This window comes from Magnolia sinica, chromosome 14, assembly GCF_029962835.1.
Source record: "Magnolia sinica isolate HGM2019 chromosome 14, MsV1, whole genome shotgun sequence".
NCBI lineage: Eukaryota > Viridiplantae > Streptophyta > Magnoliopsida > Magnoliales > Magnoliaceae > Magnolia > Magnolia sinica.
The window spans coordinates 3,546,606-3,569,304 of record NC_080586.1 but is presented as its reverse complement, the minus strand read 5'-3'; the positions used below and the strand labels follow the sequence as shown (position 1 = coordinate 3,569,304).

Below are 22,699 nucleotides of genomic sequence, written 5' to 3'. Positions count from 1 at the left end.
GATCTCGAAAAATGGGTGGACAGTGTGGATATAGGCCACACATCATGGTGGGACCTACACAACTTGCTAACATTAAATGATATTAGCACGGGACCGATACGATTCCATCTAGCCCACTTCCAAGCTTTTCCACTCTCCTCAAACCTGGAGTGGGATTGGCACAGGACCAGATGCAATTCCATCCCACCTAAGCCCATCTAATCCAGCCGGGCGGATTGGAAGGGATTGAATGGTATCAGGGTGGATGGTATTACTTTCAACGTAATGGTGGCTGCGTCAGTGGATTGGTGCAAGATCCATGGGATTGCTATATCCCGGGATTAGATCACCGAGTCTGTTTGGCATGCCTGTCCAATCCCGGGATTGCACCTTCCAATCCCTTCCAATCCGTAAAACCAAACACTTCCAAGGCAAAATTGAATGAGATTAGGGTGGATTGGATGGATTTTAAGGTAATGATGGTGATGGCAGTGGATTGCTGGCAATCCCATGGGATTGCTATATCCCGGGATCAGACCAATCCCGGGTTTACCTTCCAATCCCTTCCAATCCGCCCGGCCAAACAGACCCTTAAGGAAGCGGGCCCCACAGTGATGTTTTGATTGAGGAGAAGGGGTGAAAGAGCCGAACGCACCAGTGGAAGGGGGTGAAAGCAACGCAGTGAAAGGAGGGGTATTTTCGTCATCAAATTCGGAGTCCGTACGAGGAGGTCTAAGTTCGTATATGAAGCTTGTTTTGCTTCATAAATATCCAATGGATAAAAGGTGGGTGCACAGTCGTAAATTTCTCTAATTTTTTCGCCGTGGGCCGTGAGTTCAATGATTCAGTAGAAACCCGTCCACTAAACCATCCGTGCACTCTCCCAATGTAAATGTGACCTGGAGGATGATGGATAGGGATAATCCAGTTAGTGGGCCATATCATGAACGGATCACAGTTCCATTCGGATCAGAAGCTCCTGTCCGTCTATTAATCTCAATGACTAACTACTTCTTTCTACCGTTCAAAATCAAAATCATCGGATGATAATAGACATTTGAATAGACGATATTTCAACTTTGCACCATCCATCAAATACAGGTCCATCATATTGACGGTTCCGATCCACGTTCCTCCCAAAGAAATCATACATTGGAAAGCTCCATCTGTCTCAGATTCTGTGGAAACGAATCCACCAAAACAAATTCCTTCATTTGAAATCGGGCGGGCTATCTAATCTCTCTCTCTCTCTCTCTGTCCCCGACAAAACAAACAGAAAAATCCCAAAAAGCTAACACCAGAGCTGCTCTCTCTCTCTCTCTCTCTCTCTCTCTCTCTCTCTCTCTCTCATGGCGGAAAATCTCTTCAATTCCCATCGATCCATCTCCTGACACATCCCCTTTCTCTCATCCTTACCTCATTCCTCTCTTCATTCTCAGATCTCCATCTGCATTTTTTTGTCCACGCATCAATGAACTTAGGATTGCCGATTCAGATCTTCCGCTCTCTCAATCATACGATCAAACTCCTCTTTCTCTAAATCCCCATTAGCATGTCGAAGGAAACCTCCACACTCCGATTCATCGGACGCAGCAGTTCTCGGAATCCTCAGCCCGAAGGAAACGAGAACGAATTTGAAAATCCCTTAAATCCAATCCTTTTCCCTCCTCCAAGGACTCCTCTCAATACAATCCAAGATCCCTCGCAAAACCCAGATATCGAATCCGATTCAAAGGCCAGATTTGAAATCAATCAGGTCCGTCGATTTTTAGAGAAGAAAGCCGATGCAGCAGACTATGTGACTCCAAGGACTGGACGTGGGAAATCTCATTCGGAGCCGAATTCGGTGCATAGTACGCCTGCGAGGAGCATTTTGAGGGTATCTAACAATGGGGGTTCAGGAGCTTGCACTGGCAGCCGGCCTCCTCAGTATGCAGGAGCGAGAGGAGGGGGATTTTCTAAGACTTCAAGAGGTATATCGGTCGCATCGGCATCTTGGCCTTCCATTGAGGTTCCGCATTTTGAGCTCACCAAGGATTCTTCGTTCTGGATGGATCACAACGTGCAGGTTCGAATTTTCAGCTTTTTAACTAGCCGGGTAATTTTCATGAATTATTACTATTGTTATTATCTCAGGCTTCCGATCTTTAGACCTCATTTCTGCAATCATGTGAATTTCTTTTTTTCTTGGAGAAGTATTTGTAATAAAAACTCAAAGTTCAATGCTTCTTAAGTTTGTCATGCTACCAGACAATGCACACAATGGTTCAACTGAGCTAGTGGCGTTTTAGTTTGCGTCAGCATTCTCTACTGGTGGGGCCCACAATCTAGTGATTTGGACCGTTCATCTGGGGGACCCCACCACAGATGGGCAATGGACAACAATTCTCCTCCAAATTAGCCTTAACCTACGCTTGGTGGACTTTTGTTCCATTGCATATGGAATATTTGTGTTTCTTTAACCATCTGTTTTCAGGCCACTAGTGAGATGGCTGGGATATTTCTCTATGGCATTTTCTACAGAAGAGCCCATCAATGGAAAGGCCACCAGATGAACAGTCTGGATCACTGGGAGTAGGACATCATTCTGTACCTGTATGAGGTCTGACAACAACTAGAACTCCACTTAGTTCAGGCTGGGGAATTATAGGATCCTGCTCACCAGCAAATGCACAGTTTTCTAATGCACGTGATTCTGTCCATATGGGCCGTTTCCAGTGATCCGAACCACTGATTAGGGTCCTAACCTTTTGATCAATGGCCCATAAAGAGACTGTAGAGGAGATGGCCCATATTCAAAGGAAAATTATTCGATGATAAAAGAGTTGAAGTATTCCAATGTGGGAGTTTTTGGGTGTCTCCCATCAATCACATGACCTACATATACACGCTGGATTGTTCAAACATGTCTCGCATGTACTGAATCTTGTGTGTCAGCAAACAGTAGGTTTGCTAATGAGATAAAAAAAAAAAAAAAGATGAAAGATAAAATTAAAAAATTGAATGAAAAGATAAGAAGAAGAAGAAAATGAAGAGAATGGGGAAAATGAGAAAGCGTAAATGCTCTCTCACGTCTCCCCTTATTTTATTAGAAATGTCTTATCATAAGAAAATGACATAAATACCTTCAAACACATGTACATATACTAACTTAAACAAATACACCCAAAATACCCTCAACAATAATTCCTCTCATACAATACTACCATATATTTTGTTTTTATTTTTTTAATGACCATCAGGTCTATTTGTGATGTTTTGTTTGGTATCAAACTGTAACTGGAGATTCCTGTTAGTATGGAGGAAGTGATTGCCATTTTTTTTAAAATTTTTTTCATAATTTGGTTAATATTGGGATCTCTTTTCTCCCTGCCTCTTTTATTATCTTTTCTTCTGTTTTGAGTACTCTCAGCATGTTGCTTGTTATTAGATATCCTAGATATCACAAAATGATGCCTTGGAGTGAACCTTGTGTTTAGGTTTTGATAAGGGTTCGACCTATCAGTAGTACAGAAAGGGCTTTGCAAGGGTCCGGTAGATGCTTGAGGCAAGAGAGTGCACAAACTTTAACGTGGCTAGGGCATCCAGAGACCAGATTTACCTTTGATCATGTAGCATGCGAGACTATATCACAGGTGTGGCTTGATAAAAATATCAGATTGTAGGATTTTGTACATTGTCTTCTAACAATATATACTTTGAATGGACTGGTATCTGATGGATGGTTTGAATTTTGTAAAGGAAAAACTTTTCGAGGTTGCAGGCTTGCCAATGGTGGAGAATTGCATGTCTGGGTATAATAGTTGCATGTTTGCATATGGCCAGGTAGGTCCCACTAAAACTTTTGGTGGTTGTAAAGGTATTTTAGGAGAGCTGATGAGTTTTTGGATGTCTTCATGCAGACTGGGAGTGGGAAGACATATACTATGATGGGTGACATATGTGAGATGGACAATGAACTTAGTGAAGATTGTGGGATGACACCTCGTATTTTTGAATATCTATTTATGCGAATTAGAGAGGTAAGATACTCATCAACTTAGTGGTTGCCTCTACAAGAGCATTCTAAGCTTCTCTCTCTCACACACACACTCACTCACTCACATACATACACACAACTTCATTTGGGTACAGGAAGAGGAGAACTGGAGAGATGAAAGATTGAAGTATAGTTGCAAGTGTTCCTTTCTTGAGATATATAATGAGCAGATAACAGATCTCCTTGAGCCAGCATCAACCAATCTGCAAGTAATTTGATATCTTTGAATTGTTTCAATTCTGTTCCATGTTTTCATTTCCACATATTGGATTAAAGCCTTTTCCTGATGCTGTAGCTGAGAGAAGACATGAAGAAAGGTGTACATGTTGAAAACCTTAAGGAATACGAGGTGACAACTGTCAGGGACGTTCTCAAACTTCTCTTACAGGTGGTTATTAGTGGAATGTTTTGTACTTTATAGCATATTACAAAAGCCTCAATCTGCTGACGTGATATTATTTGTGCATTAATGTCTTTCCAGGGTGCTGCAACCAGGAAAATTGCAGCAACCCACATGAACAGCGAGAGCAGTCGTTCCCACAGTGTCTTTACTTGTGTCATTGAGAGCCGATGGGAGAAAGATTCCATGGCACACATTCGCTTTGGAAGGTTGAATTTAGTGGATCTTGCTGGTTCAGAGAGGTAAATATCCAATTCCACCCTCCGTGATCAAGTTTCTAGATCCAAATTTTAGATGGCAAACTGAACTACATTATCTGAATTAGGCAGAAAAGCTCTGGTGCAGAAGGAGAGCGCTTAAAAGAAGCTGCAAATATCAATAAATCTTTATCGACTCTTGGGTAAATTTTATATGAATGACTTGTGTTGGGTTTCTTGGCAGTACCTGCAATCATTTTCTCAATGTTCTTTATGTGTGCAAATAGAATGTCTTTTTTGTGTGCCCATGCAAACCAGTCCTATGACCAGGCATCATTTGCGGGAAAAGGATTGGACAGTTTTGTCCAATCTTTTTAACCAATATGCCTATTGGTAACTATATTTTATTTATCCCACACAAAAGTTTGATCAGTTCAAGTTAGGATGTGTTGATGTTAGGGAGCCTGATAAAAGAAAATTATGGTTAATGTGGATTTGATAACTTCCTGTACAACAACCCAAGTTGAGTACCAAAAACTGAGTTTGTGGAAATGTTGCACTGTGACATGACTAAATAAATTCTTAGGGGACAGTTATAGTTATATTGGTTATGTATTTGCATGCATAACTGGTTTGCTTGGATCATTCTTTTGGATTGTTGTTAACATTTAGTGTCTGCAGTCTTGTGATCATGACTTTGGTGGACGTAGCACATGGAAAACAACGGCATGTTCCCTACAGGGATTCAAGGCTCACATTTCTCCTTCAGGTCAGAACATTGAATATGAAACCAATATAGATTATACAATTTGCTTATAACTGGTTGTTCCTCAATATAAATCTTTGATTGCAGGACTCTCTTGGTGGAAATTCAAAAACAACAATTATTGCAAATGTCAGCCCATCTATTTGGTGTGTACCTATTTTCCTAGAGTTCGCTTATTCAGTTTTTTCTTTGTTTCATATTCTGAATTGTATTTGTTTTGTAATGTGAATCATATTATTTGGCTTTCTTGCAGCTCTGCCAATGAAACATTAAGTACTTTGAAGTTTGCTCAGCGGGCCAAACTTATTCAGAACAATGTACTTGTTTGGAGTTATTAAACACATCCCATCATATTTATCCTATTTTCACTGGGAAATAGAAGTCCTGAAAGTTTTTGTTTATTCACTTTTTGGCTAGGCTAAAGTGAATGAAGATGCCTCAGGTGATGTAATGGCATTGCAACAGCAAATACAGCAGTTAAAGGTCTGGGTTAGTTGTGCTTTCTGCAATTTTCTCTGTGGAGATTCAAGGATTAGTATAATTGACAAAATTATACACTTATCACAGGAGCAGCTGACCTTTCTCAAGCATCAGAATGTTTCGAGGTACCTATCTCATCACTTGCCAAGTTATGACCAAGTCAATTTTGGGGACTTACAGTTAGACTACGATTCTTCTCTGGAAGAAAATGTCCCCAGTGCTTTCAACCATCCAAGTCTCCCAAACAAGAAGGTAGCCTTCATCTGCATTCAAATGCTACTTGCTGCTGCGTGTACAGTTGCATCATATGGTTGTTGATCACATGTTCCGTATATATCAGATGAAATACCTGGAATCTACTTTAGCTGGTGCCCTGAGGAGAGAGAAAATAGCAGAAACTACTATCAGGAGGCTAGAAGCTGAAATTGAACACATGAACCGTTTGGTATGGTCTGTTTTTTGCATGACATTGTATCTACATGCAAGTGCTAAGAGACCCTTCTCTGTGAATATTGGAGTTCTGATTTTCATCGGGATTTTGAAAATTGGATAATATGTTACAAAGGATAGCATCTTCGGTTCTGTTCGATGTTATGGTGAGTATCATGTGTCGATATTGATTTTTGTTGTTAAATTGCTCTTAGGTCAACCAAAGAGAAGAGGATGCTCAGCGTACTAAAATGCTGCTAAGGTTCCGAGAGGAGAAAATTAGAAGACTGGAATTGCTTGCAGATGGCTTATTCTCTGCCGATGAGTATCTCATGGAGGAAAACAATGCTTTGTCTGAAGAAATTCAATTATTGCAAGCAAGAATTGATAGGAATCCTGAACTAACACGATTTGCCATGGAGAATATAAGACTCATTGAGCAGCTAAGAATGTAACTTTTCTGATGCACAATGGATGCAAATAGAATCATTTTCATCATCAATCTTGTCATTTCAATCTCTGCAAATGTAAATAAACCTTCTTTCATTGATTTCCTCTCATGTCTTAGGTTCCAAGATTTCTATGAACAAGGGGAACGCGAGACATTATTAGCTGAAGTTTCTGAATTGCGGGATCAGGTTTCTGCAAAATCACTTTTTCCTTAAAGCTCTTGCATAGGTTTCTTGCATCCTGTACGCTAAAACTGTATTTTTGGTAATATGCAGCTTTTGGAAGTCCTCAAGTGGAGATACGACCAGTCTCCACTCCCTTCAAGGAGAACATCTCAGGTTTATAATCGAGCATTGTAGTTAAAACAGTTATTGCTTGTTTACTTCAACAATTGAAGTTCTTGTCAACAATTTTAATTTCTAATATAGGATGAAATAGAAGTAGAGCAAGCTGCATCTTCTGCTGCTCAAGAAAGAAAACCATTAAATATGGAGGTGAAATCTTCATTTCTATGTTGATTGGTCTATCCAGTGATTATGCGTTGAGCAATGTATCATACTTTTAAGTTTTATATATAGAGAACATGGAAATTTTGGTTGTTTTTATTGTGAACTCTTTTGCATATTCAGGTTGATAGCACCCTAGAGGAGTTGGAAGATTGTAGGAAGAGTCTTGCTGCTTGTCTAGAAACTAATGCAAGACTGACTAGGTAGCTTCTGTCATTTCCTTTATTTTTTTCTTTTTCCTTTTGCTTTTCTGTCACTTATTTTCTGCAACATTAGGGTTGTCTGAGTATGATGTGTGAGGGAGAATGATCCTCCTTCTCTGCCAAGAGTATGGTTTAATTCCTCACATGCAATGTATTCTCTTCAACACATTGTTCTTGGAATTTTGCATCTTGAACTTGTAACATGAATTGTGCTTCTTACTAGTCATTGGTGTAACTGTGTTTAGGGAACCAATAAATAGCTGTCAGTGACCCTTAACAAAAAAAAAAAAAAAATCTTATTTGTGGTTGATGTCCACAGGGAAGTTGATGATTTGCGTTGCCAACTGAAAAAATATTCAGACTGTAAAGAAACCAGTCTTCACACTGTAAGCATGGATATTGAAGTACTACAAGATGTTTAAATGGTGAAATTTTTTGTGCTATGATATATTTTGTGCCTCTTCTTCAGGTTGATTCCTTATCCAAGGATAGCGATCCAGTAAAGACAATGAATGCACATTCATCTGTAAGAAACACTTAAAAAGTTTCATCCCTCATGTCAGTTTCCTTTCCAGATGATTATGTTGATGTTAGATCTGATGGATTTTCGTAAAGCAGGAACATAAAGTTGTAAAATCTAGATTTTTGACCCTTAGATATTGTTCCTATATATGTGCTATCGAGTATCTAAAAGAACCTAAAACGGATGGTTGAGATTATACCTTTGCTTGTCCATGTTATGATGATGATTCAATGCCAGTCCTTTGATGGAGGTCTCTCCTTTATCATCTCCAGTGAAGGGACAAGCTTATAGTCCTCTTCTTACCACACTATAGGGTTTTGGTAGACCATAGAAGAGAAGAGGTGAGAACTGTCCACGTGGTGGACCACACTGATGATGATGCGGGGGAAGGAAGGAGATCTCTCCTCTCTTCTTTTTTATTTCTCTCTCCTCTTTTTCTCTGGATGTCCAGGAGGAGATGTGTGACTTTATCACCAATGCCCCTTGAAGATAGGATCTTATATGGGAGGAGACAAGGGTTGTCCTAGCAAGAGTACAATTAGGAAATATTATGGCCATAATTTTCAATATCAGTATGGTATTGGCCTGATATGATACACGATGCGGTACTGAATCAGCCTAGCCTTAAAAAATTGAGCAGCATCGGCTGGCATGGGGCATATCAGCATTGATATGGGTCTGATATGTAATGATACAAGCCGATACACCCATAAAGGCCCAATTTTGAATTATTTTTTTTCAAAATTTCACTCATATTTCCTCTTGTTTTTCATTTACACATTGACAAAGCTTAGAAAGTCATTTTAGGCTAGATATAGACCTATTTTGGGATCAAGACAAATGATTTGAGTGAGATTTGACAAATCAGAGTGAAGTGGACCATTGTGGGAAAAATTGAAAAGAAGGGTAATCCTTCACTTTCTTTTTGTTGTATTTCAATGTAACGGGCCCTATTCACCAAATCATGATTGATTTTTGTTCAATCAGGGCCCATTTGTTTGACTTTCAACAAGTCAAACCTACAGACAACATTCGTATCAAGGAATGTTCTGATACACCATTATATGCATGTCCAAAATACAAAAGAAGAAGAAGAAGAAGATAGATTCTTGAACATATCATTTTGCTCTCTTTCCTGATATTTTCTTTAATTCTTTGGTTTTAAAAAAAATCAAATGATATGAATGTGTTCGCTCATCAGATGAGAACACACTCAAGCCATGTCACAACACCCTGTTCTAACTAGTACCCCTTTCACAGGTTGAGCTTATACCTGTCAGAACGGAACCAGAAGACGGGGCTGCATCTTTTGGACAAGAGAAGGACAAGCTTACACAGATTGAAAATGATCAGCATACAGGTGATATAGAAACTTTGCAGTCTAGGGATGCTCAGAAAGAACTGATGGATGCAAGATATTTGGCTGAGGCTCTGGAATCACAACAAGTCCAGTTGATCGAAGAACTGGATAATCTCAGGCAAGAAAACAGCCGATACTTGGAACTCTTGCGGAACAAGGACCATGCGGTGAGCTTACCTATGGTTTCACTTCAAATTCATGGTGAACTGTCAGAAAGACATGAGAAAAGCCTGGATCTTGGCCATCAAGATGCAAATTGGATGATGGAATGCGGAGGCATCACAAAATCAGCCTTGCAAGAAAAATTGGAAAGAATGAAGAGGGACCTTGAGGAGGCCAGAATGTTGAATTGCCAATACCAATATGATCAGTCATCGCAGCTATCACACCAGCATGATATTGAACAAGTCCGTGAGGAGGTTGAGGTAGAGACAGCTAAAGCAATTCTTTACTTACAAGAAGAGCTGGCTACTCTTCATCGGGAAGTTGATTCCAGGAACGAAAGTGAATCATCTGCGATAAGGCACTCTTGGTGTTTGAAAACTGAAAATCAAGAGCTTCAGGGTAGATTATGCATCATGACCCAAGAAAATATCAAACTGAAAAATGCTATTGCTGCTAGGGACAATGAGATAAGTGCATTGACCAAGGAGTGGGAGAAGGCAATGTTTGACCTAACAAGCTTTCTTGTAGATGGCTGCCAATCGCTTGAAGATGCATCTGATCAGATTGGAAGTATTGTGAATTCATTTTCCCATAGAAAGTTTTTGATTGGTGAAAAGGTTGAAAGAGCCATGAAAGTCTTCATCAAGAAGGAAAAGATAATTCTAGACCTACAGAAGAGGCTAGAAGATGCCCAGAAGCTAGGGCTGGAAATGAAGCAAAAGTTGAGCTCATTGAAGGGAGCAACACTAGCCATCAGTGAAGTTCAGCAGCTGGAGAGCGATGAAAATGCAAAAGAAGCAATCCAGTTAAGAATGCTGCTGAATGAGAAAATGTCAACAATATATAACTTGGAGAGTAAACTTAAAAATAAGGAGGATCAGATAATTGAAGCAGAAAAACGGGCCAATGCTGCATTCTTAACAGTCAAAAGGCTGCATGAGATGACCATTGCAAATAGTGACAGAGCCCAAGATATTAATGCTGATCCAAATGGTCAGGCACTAGGAGAAATCAGGGTTCAAGTTGAGATGGCAAGGCAAAGAGTATTGGATTCTGAGAATGCCATTTATGCATCTTTCATGGATACCGAGAAGTATTTGTCTGCCCTCCTATCCGACATACTTGATACTTCTTCTGCAGTCCGGCAAATGGTTCAAGATTTAACTAATGAAGTCTGTGCCATGAAGAAAAAATTCATGGAGTTGAAAGAAGGAAGTTCAAAGTTTTCAGATTTTTCAGTAGATTTTCCATCATTTGAAGCTTCTGAGTCTAGTAATCCCGAAATTCAGTATGCCCTGATGCAATTTATAAGAAACGAACTTGCCAAAACAAACGCAAAACTGGATGCCCTCAAAACTGGCATTGACACACTCTTTAATATGTATGGGTATTCAGCAAAGGAGGGGGCCCCGGCAATGGTGGGCTTGAATATGCTGGTTTGCAAGGTTTGTAAGAGCAGATTGTCTCAGCCGAAATATGAAGTCTGCAGCAATGACCATGGCACTGAGGAGATGGTGAGAACAACTCCATCTTTCTGAACATCGTAAATTATTTAACCATCTGACTGGATGCTAAATCAAACTCAATTGCATTTACCCAATTCAATATAGAAGGAATTACAAAAGTGGGGTGGCGCGATTTTACTCATGATAATGACCATATACCATATCCCTGATTGTAGTTCCATGTGTTTCAGTTGGACCCGAAACAATCTTCAATGCAATATGGGGGCTACTCCCTCATTTCATGGGGTGGGCTAGCACCACTTGCCACTTTATTCACTGAATCATTATGAACAAGTTTATTTCTTTGAATTTCAGCTTTATAACTAGTTGTCCAATGTTTTACTTGTAGATGAAGACAATATCAGAAGCATCAATTGCTGATCCTTCAGTTTCAGACTTTGATCTTTCTCTAACAGATACTGATGGGAAGGATGAATCAGATGAATCTTCATCATCTATTTCTGATACTGGTTGTTCAGGGAAGTTAGTTGAGCGAAACCAGGATTTACTCCTCGAAAGGGACTCAACATTTATTCCTGGTGACCATGACATGCTAGAGTTCCAAGGTCATGTGAGTAATTTAACTCATGATGATGCGGAGATACTCTGTTTGAGGGAAGAGGTGGAGTCTGCATTCAGTAGCTTGTTGGAAATACATATTCAATTGAGCACACTTATTGATGGCAAAGAAGTGGCAACACATCCTAATGCACGAGAAACGTATTTCTATGATTCACTTGATGGTGGAACCAACAATCCCCAATTAGAAGTGGATCACAGGCAAGAATCTAGTCAGCTTGCTATGCTGGCAATGGGTCAACTTCCGCAAAAATTTGAGCGAAGGATGGTGGAAGCTGAAGCAGGCTGCTGCAAAACAAGAGAGGTATACATGGAATTTAAACATGGAAACTTATCTGACATTCGATTGTTCTACAGTATTTTTATGGTTCCTTTCAGAATTAGAATTTCTGTATTGATTCGTTTGTGAAACTAAAGGAAGATAATAGGTCAATCGCAGCCTTATCATTTATATGATAACATCTATGTCTGTAACCATTTAAAGAATGGCACAACTGCAGCAGCACTGCCACTAGCTCTTAATAATAGTAGTAGTAGTAACAGCAGCAATCATGACGACAACAACAATAGTAATAATAATAAGAATAATGGTAATGAACTAATGATGATAGAAGCACCGGCAATAACAACATTAATGATCATAAGCATATGATGTAGAACATATGGTAGCATGAAATTGACCTTTATTCTTTTTAAATTCTTGTAACAGATGTGTTTCAAGCTCAATGATGCGAAGCTAGTTGCTGAAGAGAAGATGAAGCAAGCCAACTGTTTGCTTCTGAAATTTGAGGAGGCCCAAGAAACCATCAAAGAAGCTGACCTCATGCTAAACGCATTGTTGAAAGTAAATGAAAATGCAAAGAACAAGACAAATAGGTGGAAGCAAGCTGGCAAAGAGCTGATGACAGAGAGGGACACCTTGATCGAGGAAGTTTGGCAGCTAAAGGCTTCTATTCAACTGAAAGAAGAAGAGCTTGGATTCTTACGGGACCAAATTCAGGCTATTCCAGCGGAAATTGCAGATGCATTGTCTTCACTTGAAGGATCTTTTCTACAAATGCAGTTGAATGTAGAGGAGGAACTTAAGACAATATCTTCTGATATTTTTTCCTCAGGGGAGGTGTTACTGAACTGCATTGGTACCTCAAGATTGTGGCTTGAAGGTATATGGTCTAAGATAATGGAGAAAGAATTTACTCTGTTTGTGCAACATCAATGTCACATAGGAGCCTTGTCTGAGGAAATTTTAAAAGTAGATTCTAGATATCTTCATGATGGACAGAACAAATCCTGTTCAGTGCTAAGCACTGTGGGCAGCATTATCATGAACGGTAAGGGAGAAGAGGTTCAGACAGAACACTCGAAGCATGGATTATCTGGTTCAGGAGTCAGTAAGGTATTCCAAACAGTCCACATTGCTGTTGGATCTCTTGCTTGTGCAGATTCTGTGAATTGTGAGAGGGCGTATCTTTCATCAGACTTAAAACGTTCAATAGAAAGAGTAGAAAAATTGGAGAAAGAAAAATCAGAGTTAACACATGATATATTGTTGATAAAAGAAGCCATCACCAAACATCTGGCTTATTTAGAAAAGTTCGACAAAGAGTTGGCCCCATTTCACATAATTTCAGATGGTGCAGACTGTCTGATCAGAAACCGGAATGCAAAGGCTGGTGCTATTGCAGCACAACTGTTTGATAGTAAGGGGTTAATATCGTCAACGAACACTTCTCATTCCAGCATGTTTGAGGAGCTTGGATTCCTGCATCACAAAATTCAGAACCATATAATGGGCCCTACATTGAATGAGATTGAAGCAAGAAAACCTGAGGCAGGAGGTGTGGCAATTGATGGAGAGGTTCTGCTTGCTGGCATCCAAGATCTTAAGGCTCGATGTGCTCAGATGATTGCTGTAATAACTGAAGCGAAGGATAATCCTGAATTGCCTCTTTCACGTAGAGGGGGTGTGCATAAAAGTTCAAATGACAAAGATAGTGGAATGCTCATGCATGTCAGAAAAATGGAGACAGGGCTTTTGAACTGTCCAGAAACAAGATCTGAATATGGCCATCACTCAATCCAAGCAATCAAAGAGCTTGGGGATAAGCTATCTTATTTAACGGGCTTCATCCGCTCTGGGGTGCATGTTGAAACTGAAAACACATTTAATGCCTCTTTCCTTGAGATACTCTATCAAGGTATATGCAGCATTGAGGAGAGAGCGTACAGCCTTCTAGCAAGACCACTGGAGGATGGGGTTGGGCAGACAGATGTGATATTGGAGAATCTGTCTCTTAAGAGGGAGTTAGCCCGGAAGGAATATCTTCTAGAAGGGCTGCTCTTTGATTTTAGATTATTACAGGAGTCAACATCCAATGTCAAGGACATAAAAGATGAAACAGAGGAGATGATAGCTGCTCTGAGCAAGGTCCGGCATGAACTTGCTATCAAAACCACTCTACTTGATGAGACTTTGGTTCGATACAAAGACCTCGAAGCTCAGCTAGCTGATACGGAAGCTGCACTCTCTAGTTCAAAATCTGAAATTGAGCAAGCCAAAGAAACATTGGACATGCTCTCGAATGATAACACTGAGTTAAGACTCCTGTTGGAAGATGTCTATGTTAAAAAGACCGATGCTGAAGCGCTGTTGGAAGAAAAGGAGAATGTTGTCAAAGGTCTGGAGAGAGAAATTCTCCGGATGGCTTCTTCCATCGAGGAAAGTTTCCTCTCTTCCATTGCAGAGATTGAGGATAAATTGACAAGGGTGACGAATGAGAGGGATCGACTCCAAGAAGAGGTGGTCTCCCTAAATGATAAGCTTGAAATGTCGAATGCTTTAGCTGATGAGAATGAAGCCATTGCTGTCGAAGCTCGTCAGGTTGTATTTAAGATGGAATGCTTACTTTTAACTCATTTTATGTTTCATCTGTCTTCCTGTTGCTTCTTTGTAACTGAACATGGATTTGTTCTTTCAGGTTGCGGAGGTAAGTAAAGTATATGCTGAACAGAAGGAAGAGGAGGTTAAGATTCTTGAACGTTCTGTTGAGGAGCTTGAACGTACCATAAATGTACTAGAGAGAAAGGTAAATCTGTCTTACCTATGGGCCCACTAGGATTTTCCTGAATTGCCTTTGTATAAATATTATTAATGAAAAAGGAGAGTCACATGCATCCATGGAGATGTAGTACATGTATATGAAATCCTCACTGCATATCAAGAGGGTCCCATGATGGATACATCGTGGCCTAAAAATATTCCTGTTGGATGCTGCCAATTTCTCTAGATAACTTCTTCCACTGATGTGAACCATTGTTTGGCAGTTTGAACTGTCACCCTTTACCATCACTCTGCCAGTCAAATTGTTAGGATCATCTGATTAGTGTTATGATTGATCTTATGTACCATCCATGATAGGACCTGCCAAATGAGTGTTCCAGATGCCAGACATGTGCTATATGTCACACGGATGTGTGTGAGTTTTACATGTCATAAGCATGCCTCTATGAATGATAATTATTCTTGCTAACCATGCTTCTTCACTCGCCAAAGGAGGAGCAAGGTCTAAAGGATCTCTGTAACATTGGAGCTAATCAAATATCAGTGCTATATGCAGTTATCTCATATCTGTACATTTTTAATCTGTAGTCTGCAACTTGGCGTAGTCTGAACTTTTATCTAGTGGGAGTTGCTGATATGCTCACAACTATCTGAGTCCTTTCCACATTTTCAGACTACTGAATAAAGCTTGAATAGTTTGCTGAAATTCTCCATGTTTTATCTTCAGGTGTATGAGATGGGAGACGATGTAGAAAGACATCGTTTGATGAGAGAAGATTTAGAACTGGAACTCCAAGCTCTGAGACAAAGAATGATGACAGTGGAGAATGTCACTGAAAACTTCGATGCGGAAAATTCAAGCGTGGAGGAAAGAGTGGAATGTCAAATGTCAAGGTGGAAAAGCTTGCTAGTCAAATTTAAAAAATGCATCAAATATTTGCTGGGGCGACTCATAATTTAATTTTGCACCACTTAAAAAATGGTGGCGACTCTTCAACCATATACCTGGCATAGTCGTATGACACTTTCCATATCACTGACCTAACTGTGGGGAGTGTAACCAAAATTTTGTACTGAAAAGATGATATTAGCCATTTTATTTTCCCTTTCAATTTGGAAAATTCACTATTTTAGTTTTAATCAACCATTTTATTGCCATTACTGGGATAATCAGGATTGCTCAATCAGTGTGATTTTAGAGATATGCTCCATCAATGGAACCCGTAATTTGGATGGTCTGGGTAGCTCTACACCAGTCCTAACTTTGAGGAGGATGAGTCACCATCATTTTTCAAATAGTGCAAAACTAACATAGGAGCCTAGCCCTATTGTCTGTTCAAAAGATCAGCTGGGTTAAGGGGATTTGTATTCGCATGCAGGATAATAGATGATAGATTACTGGAATTTATTGAAGCAAAAAGATGTATAAGGACTCTAGAAAAGGAAAAGGCAGACCAGGAAAAAGAGGTACACCCATTGCTTTCTGCAGTTATCTTTACATATTGAATTCCCTATTCAACCTTACTGATGGCATCTTTGTTTCCTTGGTATGCAAATGGCTATGTTTGAAGATCAAGCAATGCAAGGAGTATATATCAGAGTTGGTACTGCATGCTGAGGCTCAAGCATCACAGTACCAAGAAAAGGTACGAAAGACGATGCTATAAAAGGGACATCATCATCATCATCATCATCATCATCTAAGTCTTTTCTCAATTTGATTGGGGTTGGCCACATGAATCCTGTTCCGCCATTCCACTCTATCAAGGGGCAAACCTTCAGTTAGACCAGAGGTCATCAAGTTTTTTTTTAGTACTCAATCCATTTCCTTTTGGGCCTTCCCCTTGCCCATTTAGAGCCTGACTTGTACCGACTCACTGCTAACTGGTGGTGTTTTGGGCAAGATGTTTCATAATGGTAATGGTGGTGGTAACGGCCACTGTTGTTACTGTTACAGCCTTTTTTTTCTTTTTTGAAAAAATCTGTTTTGGCCCTATTACAGGGCTGTTATGGGCCATTACTGGACCATTATGAGGCTGTTACAGGGCTGTAACAGCCATTACATAATTGTTTTGACATACCTTGGTTCTTGGTCTAAGTTGCACATGACCAAACTATCTAAGTCTACTTTCCCTCATCTTATTACCTATTGGTGCTACTCCTAAGTTCCCTCGAATGCATTCATTTCTAATCCTATCCTTCCTCATCTTGCCACTCATTCATCTTGACATCCTCATTTCAGCTAGACTCATCCTATGAGCATGTTGTTCCTTAACTGTCCAATATTATAAAGCATGGTTGGTCTTATTGCTATCCTATAAAATTTCCCTTTCAGTTTGAGTGGTACACGATGATGATCACATAATTATAAAAGGGAATTCTTGTTGTATGAAATGTAAATCACATTATCTTATTCCATTGTCTTAAACAGTACAAGACTTTGGAGGATATGGTTCGTGAATCAAAAGCAGACCCATTGACTGCCAATATCACAGCATCAACAACAAATAAGATGGAGAGAAGTTCAACTAGGTCAAGGGGTTCTGGCTCACCATTTAAGTGCATTTCAAGTTTAGTTCAGCAGATGAACTCTGAAAAAGAACAGGAGCTGAAAGTAGCCAGGCTTCGAATAGAAGAGCTTGAGGCATTGGCTGCTAGCCGGCAGAAAGAGGTAAAATATTTCATCTCACAGATACATTAGCTTGGGAAAGGCTTACGGTCCCAGTATTAATCGCAACTTCCTCTGTTCTCATTGGAGCATGGTCCTTGCTATTTGCAAATTTATCTGATCTTGCTGATGCCTATGCATTTGCAAACCTATAGAAAATATTCTGTATTTTTTCCCTTTCAAAGTCATTTGATAGAGCTTGCAGGACTTTGCAGAATCTATCGTGAGTTGTTTGTCCTCTCTTTATTACATTTCCAAGTTGTGAATGAAATCGTCGCGAGTCATGACATTGTTCTACTTTTATATTAAATACTTCTCTAGTTGTATGAAACTATGCATTTTCAGTTTCAAAATGAGACATTTAGATACAAATATTTTGTTTACTGCTCAGATATGTATGCTGAATGCAAGGCTGGCAAGAACAGAAAACATGACTCATGATGTGATTAGAGATTTGCTTGGAGTCAAGTTGGACATGACTAGCTATGCTGTAAGTTAAACCAACAGTACCAAGCTCTTGAAGTTTTAAAAGATCATCTTCTCATTCTTTGATGGTGTTTGTTTGGTGCATGGTAGAACTTGATAGACCAGCAACAGCTTCAAAAGTTAGCAGAGCAAGCTCAACAACAAACCGAAGAATCCAATGCAAAGGTGATGTTTATCTAATTCTTTTTTTACATTTTCAAATTAACACAGGACTTATTGAGTGTTTCTGTGACATCAGGAGCAGGAAATTCTCCAGCTAAGGAAGCAGATTAATGATTTTATTGAGGAAAGAGAGAGGTGGATACCCAGCTCCTTGAAACAATTTTTTCATCACATTGTTCCCTGAATTTTGATACTATGCTGGGGTTGTATGAAGGTGTACTAGTAGTCAGAAGGATGGAAAAGAAAAACAGAAAAATGGAGAGAACAGAAATGAAAGAGCTAGGGGTCGCATTAGAACGCGTTCTGTCCTGATGTGCCAGGTCTATTGAAATGGGATGGGAAAATAATGGCCTATGAATATACAGTTAGGAGAAATATTCAACAATAGTCCATAAAAAATGCCAAAAGTTAGTGGCTAGGATCTTTAAATCTGGGAGATATTAATGGGCATCAACTATCCATGTTGGGGCCCATCAGATAGACAGTCTTGATCACCAAACCATGGAGCCTGCTTGCACAGACTTGGCACAGCAGGACTCAATGCATACTGTGATGCATAGGGTCCTTATAAGAACATTGTTTTTGGTGCATGGAACTATTCACTTCTACCGCATAGCATCTTGCATTCATGTCTTCTTTATTGCAATATTTTAAACTGAAGTTCTAGGACTAGTTTCATATGGGCGCTCTGTTTTTGTAGCTGGATTGAGGAAATCAATCAACGGCAAGTAGAAGTATTAGATGCCCAACTGACGGTTGAGCAGCATCAACAACGAGATCAGTTGCTCACGGCCCAAAATGAGATGTTGAAGGTGTGGAGAATTCCTTTTTATATTGTTCAAGTTCATTACCATCTACCGTACCTTGCTTTAATGATGTTCGCTAACACTTCTACCTTTTGTTATAGATAGACAAGGCTAATCTCAAGAGGAAGATTGCAGAATTGGATGAGATGGTGAAGAAACTTTTTGGATCACAAGACATCCAAAAACGGGTTCAGCAACCCACGAAGATCAAGGCATGAACACATATATGAATTGATTTTTTTTTATTTTTTTTATTTTTTTTCCAAAATCTATATGCCAAAGGTTACTCAATCTTGCAGGAGAACAGCTTTCTGAGGATTGGAAAAGATGAACTTTCGAAGAGGCTAGCCCATTCAGAAAAGCTTCTTTCTCGTGTGAATGATGAGCTTGCACAGTATCGCAAATCTAGTGGCAAGGATCCCTGTATCACCATTGACAAAGATCGAAGGCTTTTAAACAAACCATAGGCAAGTGTTCAAAAATTTAAACGAAAGTAAAATACTTAAGGCTGTTTGTGGATGCACAACTGAATTGAATTGCCTACATTCAGTTGGGTGAATAACCAAATTCTAAGAACAGAGCCTACTAATCATAATGTGAAGTGGCCCCTCCAATTGTAGTTACATTCCCTTCAATTCCTCTTTTGGAACTCCTGTAACTGCACTATTGAGCCTAAGCCCTATGAATGCTAAGGAAATTACATTTGGATAATTTGGCACTTCATTTAATTAGTTATTGCGATTCAATACGATAGTGCATCCAAACACAACAGCAGATTCTGCGTCGTTCTTGGAATGCCTGTTTCTTCTTATTTGTAAATGCCTCTCCATTGTTGAACAGATAATTGGTATCATGTGATATTCATTTGTTAAGAACCTTATCATGTCATGCAAAGTATGTGCTTTTCATATGTACTGCTTGGGCAGAGTATTTACTCTAGAGGACTGGTTGTACACTACAACCCAGTTTTTTCATGCCTTCTCTTCTTCTACAATCATCCATTTTTAAGAGGATGGTAGGTGATTTATAGACAATCAGTTCTCATTCTTATCTTATTAACACTGTTTGTGGAGTTTATAACTTCACAACCTTTTGGCATGACTTCGATTATTATTACATATATATATTTCCGTCATTCTGTTGCCATGGGCTTTAGAGCTCGATGCATCTCACGTGCACGCTATTAAGAACTGGTTTTGATTCGAGAATGCATATATAAGTACACTTGTACATGGACCAGACGCAGACGCTGCCTCAAATGTCTGCACTAATCAATGCCTTAATTGTCTGAAACGAGTACTGTTTTTGAGCTTGAATCAATCTTTTAGAATAAATCAAAGTTACAATGACATCTTCTTACAAGCCTTGCTAAGCCCACACAAAAGTGCAATAAAACTCATGAAGACACCACTCATGTGCCAGCATGGCACGATAGGTCTTAGATCCAACCCATTGATCCATTGGTCAGGTGGACTACCGTTTCCAAAACGAATCCACGTCTGTGAAAAACTTGGCTGAAGTTTTCTAACCCATCCACATGTTTCCTTTATTAGGGCTAACATGCTGAGTAGAACAGATTTTAGTTCTAGGAAAACCTGTACAAGGTCAGACCAACCTGATGGATGGATTGGATCTTGCGCCTACGTGCCACCCTGGCACATGTGTGGTGTGTACATGAGCTTTTATTGCACACGGGTACGCACTTAGCACTGCTCTCTTGTTCAAATGCTGGAAGTCATGACTGATTTAATGTGTGGCAGGGAGAACGAGAACTTGGGTAGCTTTAAAGCTGAAGCTTGTGCCTGGCAGCAGGCTGCAGGTGAGGAATGCTTTTCACAGACCCATGCATTTGGATTAATGCCTGTTAGCCAGTAGGTTTTGCCAGCCCCACATGCACCCGCCACCTACAACTGCACTTGCTAACATGTGGGCCATCTGAACCGTGCATAGGATAGAATACCCTACAGATGATCTGATCAAATATTCAGGCTGTTGAACTATCAGGTAGGCCACACATGTACGGTAACAACTGTACGTGTGTGGTGTACCTGATGGTTCAACAGTCTTTGAGTTTTAGGCCAAATGATCGACACTGTGGGTCGAACCTGGTTCATGTATTGGACGTCCTACAAGCTTGCCAGGTTGCATGTGGGGCCTACTCCACCCAGGTTTGAGGTGACCAAACCAAAGAAAAACAAAGGTTGTCATGTGTGGTTGCATGTAGAGGTGCACATGAGGCTGTGGAACCTCTATTAGCCAGATAGTTCAATGACATTGATACGATAAGAAAACGTCACTGCGGGACCCATGACATGGCTCGTAACATTAGCTATATGGACAAATTTTCTTGTGACTATCAATGGGCTTAGGCCATTCTCAGGGTCTAAATGTTGGCCTGGTAGATAATTGGCTGAGATTGGACTTTAAACTTGAGAACATTGATATTGTGGGCTAGGCTGAACTGGGGGTACATGTCCATTTTTTGCGTGTGACAAGGAGATTCGACATGCAGCCCAGGAGTTAATAAATGAGCCATGTATGGGCATTACTCACGCCTAGGCCATTTTTAGCTCTATTCAAACTGTTTTTATTTATTTAAAGAAAATTGGCTGTTTTGAGATCTACAAAGATTTTGCAGGATGGTGATTAGACCCTCATGTTTTTTATTTTTTCCTCTCCTTGCCTTTTCAGATAGAAATCTCAGACGGGCACGCGACTTCTTCCATACAAACCGCACAGCTGTGTGTAAAGAGGACGGGAGTTGGTGTAATAAAAAATGTGGCTCAATTAGTTGTTTGATTCATGCCTGTATATGTGTGTCTATTGTGTTATAACTCTCAGCCCATTAATTATTCTGGCTTTTGAGAGAAATCTATTTCTCATGGGTTTGTTTGTCCGTAAAAATTCCAAACAATAAAAGCTGCAGACAATTTGTGAAAATAAACAAGCTTTGTCAAAATATCACGAAACACATGATGGACGGTTCAAATTGTCTGCATCATGGGCCCATACCAGATGTCATATGGTGAAAAAAAAAAGGGGGGACTGATTAGGTGAGAACCCGGATCCACTGAGGTGGGCGGGACCCTGTAGGGCCCACTGTGATGTATGTGACTACATCCATGCCGTCCATCCATATTGGAAGCTCATTTTAGGGCATGATAAAAATAAAAATAAAATGCGGCAGTTCCAAATCCAGATGGGTCATAGTACAGAAAACAGTGGTGATTGACCACTAAAAACTCCTTGTGTGCCACAAAAGCTTTGAATCAAGATGATATTTGTTTGGTCTCTTCATCCAGGTTTTTGTGACCTTATCAACAGCTTCGATGGCAAATAAACATTCTGGTGGAATCCATGAAGTTTTTAATGGTGAGGATTCAATCATGACTGTTTCCTGTGGTGTGGTCCACCTAAAATTTGAGTAAGCATCATTTTTGAGATCACGCCCTAAAATGAGCTTTCAAAATGGTTGGACGGTGTGGATTTAAGACACATACATCACTATGACTCTATGCGCCCCACAGTCGGGGGGTCCCATCCACCTCAGTGGATCTGGGGTCTCACCTAATCCGCTCCCATCCGAGTGGATCTCAAGTACACATCACTGTGGGCCCCGTAAAGCACCCCAGGTCAGTACTGTTAGGAGTAGGACTAGCTGTTTCCAACTAACCAAAGCCAAGATCGCAAATTTTGGAGGGGGCCCATAATGCCATTCGTGTGCGGTGTAATGAGGTGAGATTTTCACCAAACCAAGCCCAGACTGCAAATTTGCGATGGCCCACCAGGTAATTTGATCACAGGGAAAACTAAAAAGGAGCCCCAAAAGCATAGTGCTGGGCCAAAGATCCCAGCCTCTTTTGGAAAATCTCTCTTTCAGAGGCTATTAGACCAATGTGAACTCTTTTCCAATCGACCCACCTTGCTTATTTAAC

The 22,699-nt window shown here is 40.0% G+C and overlaps 1 protein-coding gene across 3 annotated transcripts; it reads left to right on the top strand.

The window, feature by feature from the left end:
* The first annotated feature begins 1,251 nt into the window (after positions 1 to 1,251).
* LOC131225248 (kinesin-like protein KIN-12C) lies at positions 1,252 to 21,711 on the top strand. 3 transcript variants are annotated; one of them, XM_058220738.1, is made up of 37 exons: positions 1,252 to 2,047; positions 3,459 to 3,614; positions 3,721 to 3,804; positions 3,882 to 4,001; positions 4,114 to 4,227; positions 4,314 to 4,406; positions 4,500 to 4,660; positions 4,744 to 4,818; positions 5,297 to 5,384; positions 5,469 to 5,527; positions 5,635 to 5,698; positions 5,799 to 5,864; positions 5,949 to 6,113; positions 6,202 to 6,306; positions 6,506 to 6,741; positions 6,859 to 6,928; positions 7,016 to 7,078; positions 7,169 to 7,234; positions 7,370 to 7,449; positions 7,769 to 7,835; positions 7,919 to 7,975; positions 9,233 to 11,011; positions 11,352 to 11,885; positions 12,291 to 14,462; positions 14,560 to 14,667; positions 15,370 to 15,536; positions 16,022 to 16,109; positions 16,214 to 16,288; positions 17,074 to 17,313; positions 17,702 to 17,800; positions 17,887 to 17,961; positions 18,035 to 18,093; positions 18,659 to 18,770; positions 18,866 to 18,976; positions 19,064 to 19,235; positions 20,529 to 20,583; positions 21,456 to 21,711. In XM_058220738.1, the coding sequence occupies exons 1-35, from the start codon at positions 1,532 to 1,534 to the stop codon at positions 19,229 to 19,231; spliced, it is 8,292 nt and encodes a 2,763-aa protein (XP_058076721.1). In that variant the 5' UTR covers positions 1,252 to 1,531; the 3' UTR covers positions 19,232 to 19,235; positions 20,529 to 20,583; positions 21,456 to 21,711. The 3 variants fall into 3 exon arrangements, with proteins under 3 accessions (XP_058076721.1, XP_058076722.1, XP_058076723.1); XM_058220739.1 differs by lacking the exons at positions 1,252 to 2,047; positions 3,459 to 3,614; positions 3,721 to 3,804; positions 3,882 to 4,001 and having other exon boundaries at positions 4,314 to 4,367; positions 4,514 to 4,660; XM_058220740.1 differs by lacking the exons at positions 1,252 to 2,047; positions 3,459 to 3,614; positions 3,721 to 3,804; positions 3,882 to 4,001 and having other exon boundaries at positions 4,198 to 4,227; positions 4,514 to 4,660.
* The last annotated feature ends 988 nt before the right edge of the window (positions 21,712 to 22,699 follow it).